The sequence below is a fragment of the Hordeum vulgare genome, chromosome 4H, assembly GCF_904849725.1.
Source record: "Hordeum vulgare subsp. vulgare chromosome 4H, MorexV3_pseudomolecules_assembly, whole genome shotgun sequence".
Taxonomy (NCBI): domain Eukaryota; kingdom Viridiplantae; phylum Streptophyta; class Magnoliopsida; order Poales; family Poaceae; genus Hordeum; species Hordeum vulgare.
This window is the reverse complement of record NC_058521.1, coordinates 606,111,938-606,125,035: the sequence shown is the minus strand read 5'-3', so window position 1 is coordinate 606,125,035 and position 13,098 is coordinate 606,111,938. Positions and strand designations below refer to the sequence as shown.

Genomic DNA, 13,098 nt, shown 5'->3' with positions numbered 1-13,098 from the left:
GAGTATCCATTCAACGCCATCACACACTGATCACTGACATGTGTCAAAGTGAACAACCCACATATTGTATGCCACGTATAAGAGTTACCTGAACTCAACATCCTCGCTCTTTCTTGACCGTCTGTCTGAAACTTGAAGGAATTTCACCGTCGCCTTGTGTCACCCTGAGTCAAATTCGCAGTTGTCTCACCCTTTTTCCGGATAGTCTCTGACATGTCCCACGGCTATAGTACTACGCCTCCTTCCGTATTTGTTATCCGCACTTTGCCATGTGCACTGAACATCACAGAATATACAGCCATGTACTCTCTCCGTTTTTGACAATTTCAGACTTTTCGACACTTTCTCAGATTCTCCATGGTAAACTCCCGTCCATCAAACCGGTACCGATAGACCCAGTCACCAACTTGAATCCGATACTCGCGAACACTGCTTCAGCACCCTTTGCACAATTTTTCTGACCACATGTCTGACCATCAGTGCCTTGGTCTGTCGCTGTGTCCCGTGCTTATCGCACGCCTCACCGCTATCACCGCGTCGAGCCTCTACTGTCCTGGTCGAGTCTCCCGGGTAGCTAGCCCACACTGCCTCAACCCCCACTTTAGAGAACGACCGATCATCACCGACCGATGCCGAGTATCACGTCTCCATCAGACCACTGGTACCCAGTCCGATCCACGTGTCTCTCGCTATCCGCTGAAATAGGCTTCGACTCTCCATGCATTTACGCCGTAGCCCCTCCATCAGCACAGACTGAAGTCTGCCGCTAGACTCCAGCTCCACCTTCAACATGACTCCATGTAGCTGGTCGTGCTACCTCGCGCCCTGTCAACTTCAAGCTCTCATGTGTGCACTGCCTTGAATCAACCCTGCGTCATAGTCTGTTGAAGCCGCACAAGCCCTCATGCTTGAACCACGTGTTTCCACGCCCCAGAAGTTGGCCACCATCAGCATCACGCTCCTATGTCGTCGTCGCTGAAATCACCGCCGTCTTCTGCTTTGACCGACATCCTCGTCGATCCGTCAGATAGTCCCGTCCGACCCAGCCGAAATTATCTGACTGCAACCATGCTCCATCCTGCGTCGTTTCCGCCCCGCATACCTCCGTGCATTGCTTGACGCCCTGTGTATGCATGATCCTGACACGGCACGCTCCAGACTCCACTTGAGCCTTGTACGCACGCCGCCCTCGCTGCACACGTCCATCTTCATCAACTTGCATCATGTCAATCTTTCATGGACTTGCAACCGCGCCTTTGTTTCTCATAAAGTGCGCCGCTGCTATCCTGTACATACATGTACGTGTACCAAGCAAAGAGAGCCAACCCAAGAATTTCTCTAGGAGCATTCTGGTGAACAACATCAAGTTCGTTTATCTTACTCACGTGCAGCCCCAAACCTTTTCCATCTTGCTCTTTTCCTTGATCCTGATGGATAGCTACACATACGGTGCCTGGCGCCCTTTTTCCTTTAACAAATCTCACGCCGTCAAGCTGTCATGCGCGCTTCGCCGAGCCAACTTGTACAACTCCTGTCAAAACCTTTCCACTCCAGCCGTAAGTTCCTGATGGACCACACCCTGCTTGAGCCACGTGCTACCTTTGGGATCCCCGTGTACCTTGAGCCATGCTAGTGTTGCACCTCGGCCATGAGAAATCCTCACGTCCTTGCTACTCCGTACACGTAGACCTGTTGGGCAGCCACGCCTTGACCCAGCCGCTCACCTGGTACTACCTACTCCGTCCGGCTCGGCCACAGCACACGCGAGCACTCCACTAGGCCTCAGCCGATGCTGCTGTCCGGCCACATGCCGAGCTAAGGTGTTGCATCGCTCGCCTAATTGATCGCGTCGTTGTCGTATGCTAGGTCACCAGCTTGCCACGCGCCCTGCTGCCTGATGCTTGTCCCGATCTCATCGATTGCTCCTGATCCGATCTCCTTGTCGCTCCCGTCGAATAGCGCACGAAAAATCTTCCAATCGATCAGCTTCGATACGATTATTCTGCACATTGATTTCAACGCGACTTTCGAAGATCCATCCTCTAGATCAACATCCATCCTCTAGATCAACATCACGATACCTCCATCCTCTAGCTTGTACACAAGATATGACCTGGTAGTTCTCTTTCAGTTAGTAGTAGCTAGCTTGGCGCGGTCATTAGTGATGCATGGGATGGCATGCACAGAAGCTCGTGGCTCGCGCGCATTACCCGCATGGCGAGCATCGTGGTTTCTCCATTTTTTGTTTGTTATTATGTTTGTTTTCATTTTCACTCTACATATTCGTATATGTTAAAATTTATTTTTTAATAAATGGTCATCATTTTGGTATACATATTCAACATTGTCCAAGCACCGATTCAAAAAAATATAAATACTTGATCAACACTTTAATACTTACTCAAAAATTTCCAAATACATGTTCAACATTTTTTAAATACTCTTTGAACTTTGTTTAATACTTATTCAATATTTTGAAATACTTGTTCAACATTTGTAATACTTATTAAACAGTTTCAAATACTTGCTAAAATATATAAATACTTATTCAAAATATTTAATACTTGTTTTACATTGTTTAAATAATTGTTCAACGTTTTATATACATGATCAATATTTTTTAAAATACTTGTTCAACGATTTTAAAATACTTGTCCATTTGTTTTTCAAATGGTTGACTAATGTTTTTATATACATGATCAACATTTTTAAAATGACTTCTTTAACATTTTAAAATACAAATTCAACAATTTTCATATACTAGTTAGATAATTTTCAAATAATTATTCAACATTTTTAAATGTTTCTATAGAGTTTTTTTTACAATATATACATTTAGAATATTTTAAATTATAAACAAAATTAAAAAAGAAATAAGAAAAAGAAAATGTAAAACCCTTGGAAAAAGGAGGTTTTGGTCTCCTGTCTTGATGGGCCGGCAGATCTAGCCTCCCCTCCCCCTTCAGTGAGGGGTTCCTCCCCTCTCGGTGAAGGCGAGACATAGGGGACCCCAATGCTCCCTGTGTGTCATTGTAGGCGAGAGAAAGATTCTTCCCTCCTATCCCATCTCGCTGAAAAACCGAAAGAACCCCACAAAAACCTGTAAATGTGTGGGTCCAAAACGCAACTTTGAAAATAAAACAGCATGCTGCCATAAAGATGTACTACGTAGCCTCGAAAAAATAAATAAAATAAAAATGCACTACGTGAGAGCATATATTCCATTTTCATAAATCAATATGTATGCATTACTTTATTAACACCCAAGATTAAATTCAAACTTCTCAACTTGAGATCCAAGCGTCGGGCCGGCGATCGTGAATATGTGGGATGCCACATTCAAATCCACGGTTTCTCTATGGTTCTTGCTTGGAATGCATGGTGAAGCAAATGAACTACTCCCTCCGTTCCTAAATATAAGTCTTTAAAGAGTTTTCATTAGTGAACTACATACGGATGTATATAGACATATTTTAGAGTATAGATTCACTCATTTTGCTTCGTATGTAGACTCATAGTGAAATATCTTAAAAGACTTATATTTAGAAACGGAGGGAGTAGTTTATTAGCACCATCGGAGCTCTCCCATTCTCTTGGCGCATTCGACGCTGCAGTCCAGCGTCTCCTCCACACTATACTTGAACCTGAACCCCAGCTTCACAAGCTTGCTCGAATCACCCGGCACCCTCACCCCCTCTCCTGCCACCCTACACAACATAAAAACAAACACGAATTGGTCAACCATGCAAACAATACAAGGAGTGAATAAGGACTCGGTGGACCCATTGCGTACTCCTTGAGAAGTATCTTGTGCTCCGGATACTTGGCGGCGAAGCGGGCCTCATAGTCCTGCACGGTGGGGTACCCGGCGGCGCAGAGGAACCGGCCGGCCATGGACGGCTGGTCCATGCAGAAGAGGTGCGCCTCACAGGCATCCTCGATGTGCACCAGCGGCACGGACCCCAGGAGCGCCTGCATGAAGCACAAGGCATTGTGGTGGATCTCGTTGCCCGTGAGGGCCGCCACAACCATCGTGACGCTACTCAGCTTGCTGGACAAGACGGGGTGGAGCGTGTCGCCGCCGACGAGCCCACACACCAGCGTCACCACCTCAAAGGCCCTGCCGCCTTCCGATTCGTTGTGCCTCAGCAGCTCCTTCTCCGACAGGCTCTTGGACGCCACGTATGCCTGCATTCATTGTCGGAAATATATAGTCGGTTGATATGTATCGAGATATACTCCCGCTATTTCAGATATTAAACTGTCAAAACATCTTATCTTATACTCCCTCCGTTTCATAATATAAGTCTTTTTAGAGATTGCACTAGAGGACTACATACGGATGTATATAGACATACTTTAGAGTGTAGATTCACTCATTTTGTTTTGTATGTAGTCTTTTAGTGAAATTGCTTAAAAGACTTATATTTAGGAACGGAGGGAGTAGTATTTAAGAAGGGATAGAGTATGATTTACGTACGTTGAGATGGACATTGTTGTAGTCATGGTGGAGGTTGAGCGGAGACCAGCAGGACTCGTTGATCAAGTCCTTGTACCCGTGGCCGTTCTCCTGGAGCGGCGAGGCGGCCGTGACGGAGGCCGTGTGGATGATGCGCCGCACCGTCTTGGAACGCTGGCACTGCTGCAGGATGAGGCGGTGCGCGTCCACGATCGCCTCGGTCACGCTCTTATACTTTTCAGTACATGCATGCATATTTGTTAACTGATCATTAGCTACCATTGGTGATCGATCTGGTCAGTACGTTATAAACTTGCCACCAAAACAATAAGAATTTCCTTGCAAATCAAACGTAGGCTTTCTGAGCATGGTAAATTCTTGCCAGGTTCAGTTTTTTGCCAGAATTTGCCATACTTGCTAACAGAAATTGTCATCCTTGTGACAACATAATTTATTATGGAAAACATTTAATTTGCCATGGTTAAAAGTCTAACGTTAGATCTTTAACATTACTGAAGAATAATTCATATTAGTGAAACATCAAAAAAGTTAGAACATATTCTACTTTGTGAAGCGGATGGAGCATAAGGTTTGGTTCATCCAACTACTACTATATACTGGTTGGTTCCCCTATATATAAATAAGTACTCCCTCTGTTTCTAAATATAAGTCTTTTAAGAGGTTTCACCAGGGGGCTACATACGGATGTATATAGACATATTTTAGAGTATAGATTCACTCATTTTGTTCCGTATGTGGTCCTCTAGTAAAATCTTTAAAAAAACTTATATTTAGGAACGGAGGGAGTATTTGTTTGGCGGTGGGTTAGTTTGTGTCCAAAGTTAAATTATCTATCCCGGCATCATCTTGATATATATATAGTTGGAGTAAGTAGCTTAATTATTGCGTATCCACAATTCTATCAGAAAACTAACTAAGGCCTTGGGTAATGCTCCACCGTGTACCGTATCTTAACTATCCACGTTGGATTTTTGTCTAGGTGGCAGGCTATTTAATGAGCAAAAGTGTAGAGCCGTTTCTTATTTTAGGTACGGCTCTTGTAGCGCATGAAAAACGGGTTGGCCAATTACTCCTCATGCAGCTTAATGGCAGCCAATTAGAAAGAGCGGAGTAAAAGGAATGGGCCCAAAGAAATAGAAGTTGAACAAACCGTAAGAAAACGATGGACTGGAGCTATGATGAAACGATGACGTGGAATACCATAAGAAACGGTGAAGCCGTCTCCCACTACGGAAGGCCTAACTATGCATCCATGTGGGGCTCGGAGTGGTTTGTGTGTAGTCAAGAAATATCCAAGTCAAACCTCAGAAATAATATCGAGTAGGCACGGACAAGCAGATTGAGCTGGAGCACTACGTACCTTGGTGCTGGTGTTGTCGTGTATCAGCGGGGTGGCGACGAGGAAGACGAACTCGCAGCCCTGGATCGCCGGCTCGAATGTGGCGGCGTCGTAGACGTCTGCCTCGAAGAGCTTCAGCCGCTCCGCCGCGCCGGGCAGCGCCGTCAGCAGCCCCGTCTTCTCCTCGTCCACTGTCACGTACGGATCAATGCATGCATGCATGGTTCATGTGCAGGGTTAGCTAGCAGCGGCGAGGAGTTGGAGATGGAGGTTCACTTACGGAGGGATCTCAAGGTGGCGTGGACGACGCAGCCTCGCTGCAGCAGCTTCCTGACGAGCCAGGCGGCGATGTAGCCGGCGGCCCCGGTGACGCACACCCTGCAGCTCATAGTCATATCCCTCGATCACCAGCAAGTTTCTCGTCTCTTCTCCTCCGTCTCCGGTCAGGAAAATATCAAGGGAATCGACTGGATCTACTGTCCCTATCCATGGCCCTGTCTGCCGCTTTAAATAACTTCACCACGCGGCCATTGAGTTTACTCTCCGGCCGGAAAATGCGCGTCACGACGCCATGGTTTCGGCGACAGCTACTGCTCACCTGCAATCCAAGCTTTTTATAATTTCCGCGTGCGTTGGAGACGTGAATATACAACTGACATCACCCAACGATTCGTTCCCCCCACATTGGGAATTTTATTAAAAGAGGAACATATATTAATATCAAGCACACATCAATCAACTATACCAATTTTTCCTTTTCTAGAAAACTATACCAAATTTTGTACCAACACAAGATGTAAAGAACATTCAGGGCGCACATAGCCAAAAAAAAGCCCGTGTCACGACGACCAATCATTCACGGTAACAACACTTTAACCATTGCAAAAATAACACCCGAACTACAAGGAAGTTTCTTCAAAGCAACGCCTCTATCCAATCAAGCCGTCCAAAAAGCGTCATATACGCTAGTATTTGTTTTCCATTGAAGGAGAAGTCCGGAACTTGTAGATGGGCAGATCAAAGAGCAGTGGTCACATGTAGGATAGTGACTTCGCACGAAGACTACAAGAGCCACCACCCAGCCAATTATTTTGCGAGACATGAAATCCCAAGATCAACCATATCTCGATGCCAACCTTCGACGGAAGGAGGTGACCGCCACCGCCATGTCCGGGACCGCCGCCCCGGATCCCAAATAATGCGGGCAAAGCTGCAAACCCACATCACAAGTAATGCGGGCAAAGCTGCAAACCGACATTGGGATTGGGAGGAACGAGCGAACAACCTCACTGAAAAATAAAACCAGCGCGACCCTAATCCCAATGACCGACAGACCCAATGCTGGCCTACCAAGCACTCACGAACTAGAAATAATAAAAAGTATATCTAAATATGTAGACACCTAGTGGCGATTACAAGCACTGAAGCAAGCCAAAGGCACGCCTCTGTCATCGCCCCTCGCACCGCGCCTGCACCTCCAAGAACCACGGGATCGGGATCTTCCTCGACAGGCCCACGAAGGAGAGCGTCGGCACCAGGGACGGGGGAACATGTGTCATAACTTTAAAAAATGTACGGGGTTTCATAAAATATTCGAAATTTTCAAAAAATGTTCACGATTTTTAGAAAAAGTTCTTGCTTTTATAAAAAAAATCTATATTTTAGGTAATTGCCGCTTTTCAAAAACATTCATAACTTCAAAAAATGTACGGGGTTTCATAAAATTGTTCGAGGATCTCTGTTTCAAGGATGGAGAGTCCATCGAGGACTTCGGGTTGCGCCTCTCCGCCCTCGTCGCCGTCCTAGAGTTGTACAGCGACCCAGTCTCCGAGCACAAGGCGGTCCAGAAGTTTCATCGTGTGGTGTCGCGGCGATACCGCCCGATGGCCATGGCGATCGAGTCTCTGATCGATGTGAACACCATGACGGTCGAGGAACTTGTCGGGCGTCTCTCTGCTTGCAATGATCATTATGAGCTCGACGACGGCACACAATCCGCTGGACGCCTCCTGCTCACTCATGAGGAGTGGCTGGCCCGCGAGAGGACGGGCGGCGGCGGCGGATCGTCGACGGGTGGTGGCGGCGGCGGCAAGAACAAATCGCCCACTAAACCTAAGGGTCCAGGCGGCGGCAAGTCCGTGCCGGGGAACCAGGGGGCAGGCGGATCGGGTGGCAAGAAAAAGAAAGGGAAGTGCCACCATTGTGGCATCCGAGGGCACCGGAAAAAGGAGTGATGGACATGGCTACGCGAGCAGGAGAGAGAAGGGAAGTAGGAACATGCCAACCTGGCTCAAGGCGGCGATGAGCATGAACAGGGCCTGCTGATGGCCATGGTCACCGACATCGTCAATTCCAACGCCATCACGACACAAGAGGTTTACCTGAACGAGGAAAAAGTGGTTCCTGCGTCCTCCCCTGATGGTGTCTGGTTCTTCGACACTGGAGCGAGCAGCCATATGACCGGGGATCGGCGCGCGTTCGCGTCCCTGGACGAGTCTGTACATGGGACAGTTAAGTTCGAAGATGGCTCGTTGATGTCTATCAAGGGGTGCGGGTCAGTCGTTTTCCGTTGCAACAGCGGGAATCAGCGTGCGCTCATCGGTGTCTTCTCTATCCCCGCGTTGTGCAGCAACATTGTCTTGGTGGGACAGCTGGATGAGGCAGGCTGCATCATCACCATAGAAGACGGGGTCATGGTCATCACGGACCCCTCAAGGCACATGCTGGCACGCATCATGCGATCGGGGAGTCGTCTCCACACTGGTGTGCTCACCATTGATGCCCCGGCATGCCTCATGGCGCAAGGCGACGACGCATCGTGGCGATGGCACGCACGCATGTGACACATCCACTTCCGCGCTCTCCGGACCATGTCCACCAAGCAGCTCGTGCGTGGGATGCCCGTCATCGACCGGGTTGAACACTACTGCGACGGGTGCGCCCTTGGGAAACAGCATCACGGCCCGTTCCCATGGACCACGGCATACCGCGTAGAGCGCGCTCTGGAGCTCGTACACACTGATCTGTGCGGGCCAATCACTCCAATGATACCAGGTGGGAACAAATACTTCCTGTTGATTGTTGATGACTACATCGCTACATCTGGATTGAGCTGCTGCGGTCCAAAGATGAGGCGCACGAACGTTTCAAGAAAGTGCAGGTCATGGCCGAGGCAGATGGCAAGTGCACGCTCCGGGCTTTTCGCTCAGATCACGGAGGGGAGTTCAACTCCATCGAGTTCAAGGCCTATTGTGAGAAACGGGCGGTCAAGCATTACACAACAGCGCCCTACTCCCCCCAGCAAAACGGTGCCGTCGAGCGGCGCAATCAGACGATCGTGGAGATGGCGAGATGCATGCTCAAGGGCATGGGTGTGCCGGCGTTCTTCTGGGCCGAGGCAGTGAAGACGGCGGTGTACTTGTTGAACCGCATGCCGACGAGAAGCCTGGAGGGTGTCACCCCATATGAGGCGTGGCACGGCCGTAAACCCAACGTGCAACATCTGCGCACGTTTGGGTGCACGGTGCATGTCAAGAAAACAGGGTCGGGCATCTCCAAGCTGTCTGATCACTCGACGCCCATGATCTTTGTTGGGTATGAGGAGGGCTCAAAGGCCTATCGCGCGTACGACCCCGTCACTAAGAAGGTGCAGGTGACACACGATGTCATCTTTGAAGAAGGACGGCCATGGACATGGTGCGCTCCGGACACGTCCGGAGTGGTGCCCTCGCTCGCCACGTTCACCGTGGTATACACCACGGCTCAAGGAGTCCACGAGGTGGACATTGGTGCTACCACACCTCTGGCACCACCTCAAGGAGGAGCCACACCTGCAGCCTGAGGGACGTTGCCTCCACAGCACCAACCAGCCCAGCGAAAAGCGCTCCCGGCACTCCAGCCTCAGGGGGAGCACCCTCTAACGCAGCTTCACCGATGCATGGCTCACCTGCAACGCCAACAGATGCACCCGATGCGGGTCGTCAGATCTGATGGGCCTCACCACCAAGCCAAGATGGGAATCGCCATGATGCTGATACCGGCGAGTTACGCTATCGGCGCCTCTCCTGCATCCTCGACGAGACAGAGGGTGATGCCATGCGCGAGGCCATGGAGCTCTGTCTCCTCAGCGCAGAGGAGCCTGCCGACATCGGTGAGGCCCTAAACCATGCGGCCTGGACGAAGGCCATGGATGAAGAGATGAACGCGATAGCGGCTAACTCCACCTAGCAACTTTCCTCTCTTCCCCGCGGACACAAGCCAATCGGCCTCAAATAGGTGTACAAGGTGAAGCGCGACCCCAACGGAAACATCGTCAAGCACAAGGCCAGGTTAGTGGCCAAGGGATACGCACAGCGCGAAGGCGTAGACTTTGAAGAAGTTTTCGCGCCCGTGGCTCGAATGGAGACGGTGCGGCTCTTCCTAGCCCTCGCCGCGCACTCCGGCTGGGAGGTTCATCACATGGACGTAAAGTCCGCTTTTCTCAACGGCGACCAGGCGGAGGAGGTCTACGTCGCGCAACCGCCGGGATACATCGTCGATGGCAGAGAAGGAGAGGTGCTGAAACTGAGCAAGGCCATGTACGGGCTTCGTTAGGCACCAAGAGCTTGGTATGCTAAGCTGGATGAGACCCTCTGCACACTTGGGTTCAGAAGTAGCCCGCTAGAGCATGCATTCTACCGATCCGGAGATACTCAATCTTGTCTGCTTGTGGGAGTGTATGTGGATGACTTGATAATCACAGGCACTGATCCAACACACATCGTCGAGTTCAAGGATCAGATGCAGAAGCTTTTCAAGATGAGCGACCTCGGCCTCCTAAGTTACTAGTTGTGGATCGAGGTGACTCAGTCCAAAGGGGAGATCACTCTGTGCCAACGACAATATGCAGAAAAGATCATTGAGCAAGCTGGAATGGCCCAATCAAAGCAACACCCCAATGGAGTGCGGGCTAAAGTTGAGGAAAGAAGATGATGCAAAACCTGTTGATCCATCCCTCTACCGCGGCATAATCGGCAGTCTAAGGTACCTAGTACACTCAAGGCCAGATATTACACATGTTGTTGGAATTGTTAGCAGATTCATGGAGAAACCAACTACAACACATTGGACAGCTGCTAAGAAAATCCTCGGGTATGTGCAAGGGACTTTGAGCTATGGATGCCGTTATGTGAGTGGAGGGAGTGGAGACATCTTGGGATACAGTGACAGTGATCATGCAGGAGATGTAGGAGATCGCAAGAGCACTTCAGGGCATATCTTCTTCCTCGGTCGCAACCCCATCACCTGGATCTCTCAGAAAGAGAAAGTGGTAGCACTCAGCTCATGCGAGGCTGAGTATGTAGCCGCTGCAGCAGCAACAAGCCAAGGACTCTGGCTCTGCAGATTGATCTCAGAAATGAAGGGAGAAGATCCAGGTATAAGTTCAGACTTCTGATTGACAACATAGCTTTGACGAAGAACCCTGTCTATCACGATCGCAGTAAGCACGTCAACGTGAAGTTTCAGGTTCATGTGTTTTTTTTTCTGTTCGAATAATGCGTGTGCATGGTGGATGTGACCTGCGCATGCACGTAGTAGTGGGGTGGAGTGCTTGCACGCACGTCCCTTCACAGACCGAACAATCCCGGGTCAACAATCCCGGGTCCGCTAACACCAGCGTTTTCGATTCACATGCGTCAACAGGCCCAACCGGAGAGCAACACCGACTTATGACAGGCCTTGGGCCCTCTCCCCCCCCCAAAAAAAACTAGCCTGTTAGGAGGGGACACCCTCATCCTTATAAACCGTGTTATGTCTCCTCCCACAACTGATGTGGGACTAAACCCAACAGAGTTGGTCGCTCGCCATGGACCTAGTCGTGGTGGATCTTGAAGGACTTGAGCACTTGGTCGCTGTTGGCGTCTGCCGCGTCGTATGCCTCCATGAACTCCTTGAAGAGGAACTCCCTATACTTGACCGGATTGGTCGCGTCGTCCACCATCTCCGACGCCGGTCTGATGCGGCACCCGTCTGTGGGGTGCACGGCCACCGACATCCTCGTTGTGGTGGAGTTGGTGATGGCGCGGTGCTTCACGCTGGCCAGTACTCCGTTGGTGACAATCTCCATCTGGTGGCCGAAGTTGACGACGAACGCACCTGGGATGGGGCGAACGAGGAGCCACCTCCCGTCGTGCCTTGCCTGGAGGCCTGCAACGTCGGCCTGGGAGAGCACGGTGAGGAGGTTGCGGTCGCAGTGCGCCAGTAGGCCCATCGTCACGGTTGGGTCTGGGCACGGTGGGTAGTAGTTGACGCTCATGTGGGTATCGCCGCCGCTGAGATCGCCGGCGAAGAAGCTGCCATCCAGGCCGAGGCCCTCAGCGATCAGACGGAGGATGGTCTGGGCCAGCTCGTCCACTGCCGCACAGTACTCCATGAGGCTGGGCGTGAAGTTGGACGGCTTGGATGGCCAGTGCCTCGCGTTCTCCTCCGAGGCCGGGTAGCAGCGGAATTTGATGTAGTCGCGCCAGTAGCTAGTCTCGCCGCGGTCGTAGGTGGTGCCGGTGGCGAGCCGGAAGCGCTTGCTCCTGTCGTAGGAGCAGTAGGGGAGCTTCTCCTCCGCCGGCATCGCGAAGAACTCCTCCATCGCCCCCCGGAACCTCCTCACCACGCCCTCTCCCACGCCGTGGTTCACCACCTGGAAGAAGCCGAACTCCTTGCCGGCCCGGATGATCTCGGAGGCGAGCTGGCGACGGCGACCGTTAGAGATGATGGGGAGGTCACTGCCGCCGTGCCCGTGCAGGTCAATGACGGGGAAGGCGACGTCGGGACTGTAGTCGTCGGCGAGCAGGGCAGCGCACTCGTCGTTGTCGGGCGGGAAGACATACTTGTCCGGCACGGAGTGGTGCGCCGGGGCATTGGACAGAAGCTCCATGTCTGCAGCTCTTGAGTAGCCAGTGGAGTTGCTAAAGGTTAGCTAAGAGCCTAACTAATTAAGGGATGCGTCATGATTTGGATTAACCAAGGGATAATGGGAGTATATGTAACGAGATGCTCAGTGCCTGTCAGGGCATCTCCAATGGTTGTAAGATAGTTGTTGGTAATTTTGACACATAAGATTTTTGATGATGTGTCATGCAATAAATGAGGAAAGAGAGCAAGGTTGTATTTAAATTAACCAACACCCTTGCACAAGCTCCAATGTAGAATGAGAGAGCACCTTATTTATTACATCACATCTTATTGGGCAAACTAGATACAACCCATTGGAGTAGTTGTATGTTAAGGTGTTGGTTGATGACAT

General features: G+C 50.4%; 2 protein-coding genes across 2 annotated transcripts; both read right to left on the bottom strand.

Annotated features, from left to right (window-relative positions):
- Positions 1–3,564: 3,564 nt before the first annotated feature.
- LOC123447562 (putative anthocyanidin reductase) lies at positions 3,565–6,281 on the bottom strand. Its single transcript, XM_045124169.1, has 5 exons — positions 6,100–6,281; positions 5,841–6,010; positions 4,481–4,693; positions 3,794–4,188; positions 3,565–3,707 (listed from the first exon to the last, which is right to left on the bottom strand). The coding sequence occupies exons 1-5, from the start codon at positions 6,212–6,214 to the stop codon at positions 3,566–3,568; spliced, it is 1,035 nt and encodes a 344-aa protein (XP_044980104.1). The 5' UTR covers positions 6,215–6,281; the 3' UTR covers position 3,565.
- A 5,068-nt stretch (positions 6,282–11,349) lies between these two features.
- On the bottom strand, positions 11,350–12,787 carry LOC123447561 (2'-deoxymugineic-acid 2'-dioxygenase-like). The gene has a single exon (XM_045124168.1). It carries the CDS (start codon positions 12,727–12,729, stop codon positions 11,671–11,673), a length of 1,059 nt encoding a protein of 352 aa, XP_044980103.1. The 5' UTR covers positions 12,730–12,787; the 3' UTR covers positions 11,350–11,670.
- Between the last annotated feature and the right edge of the window lie 311 nt (positions 12,788–13,098).

Excerpts from the sequence above, each read along its gene's own strand:
- LOC123447562 (XM_045124169.1), bottom strand. The coding sequence starts at position 6,214 with ATGACTATGAGCTGCAGGGTGTGCGTCACCGGGGCCGCCGGCTACATC. Across the intron at positions 6,011-6,099 it reads CGCCACCTTGAGATCCCTCC|TGGACGAGGAGAAGACGGGG; the intron begins GTAAGTGAACCT and ends CGTACGTGACAG. Across the intron at positions 4,694-5,840 it reads ACGACAACACCAGCACCAAG|TATAAGAGCGTGACCGAGGC; the intron begins GTACGTAGTGCT and ends TGTACTGAAAAG.
- LOC123447561 (XM_045124168.1), bottom strand. The coding sequence starts at position 12,729 with ATGGAGCTTCTGTCCAATGCCCCGGCGCACCACTCCGTGCCGGACAAG.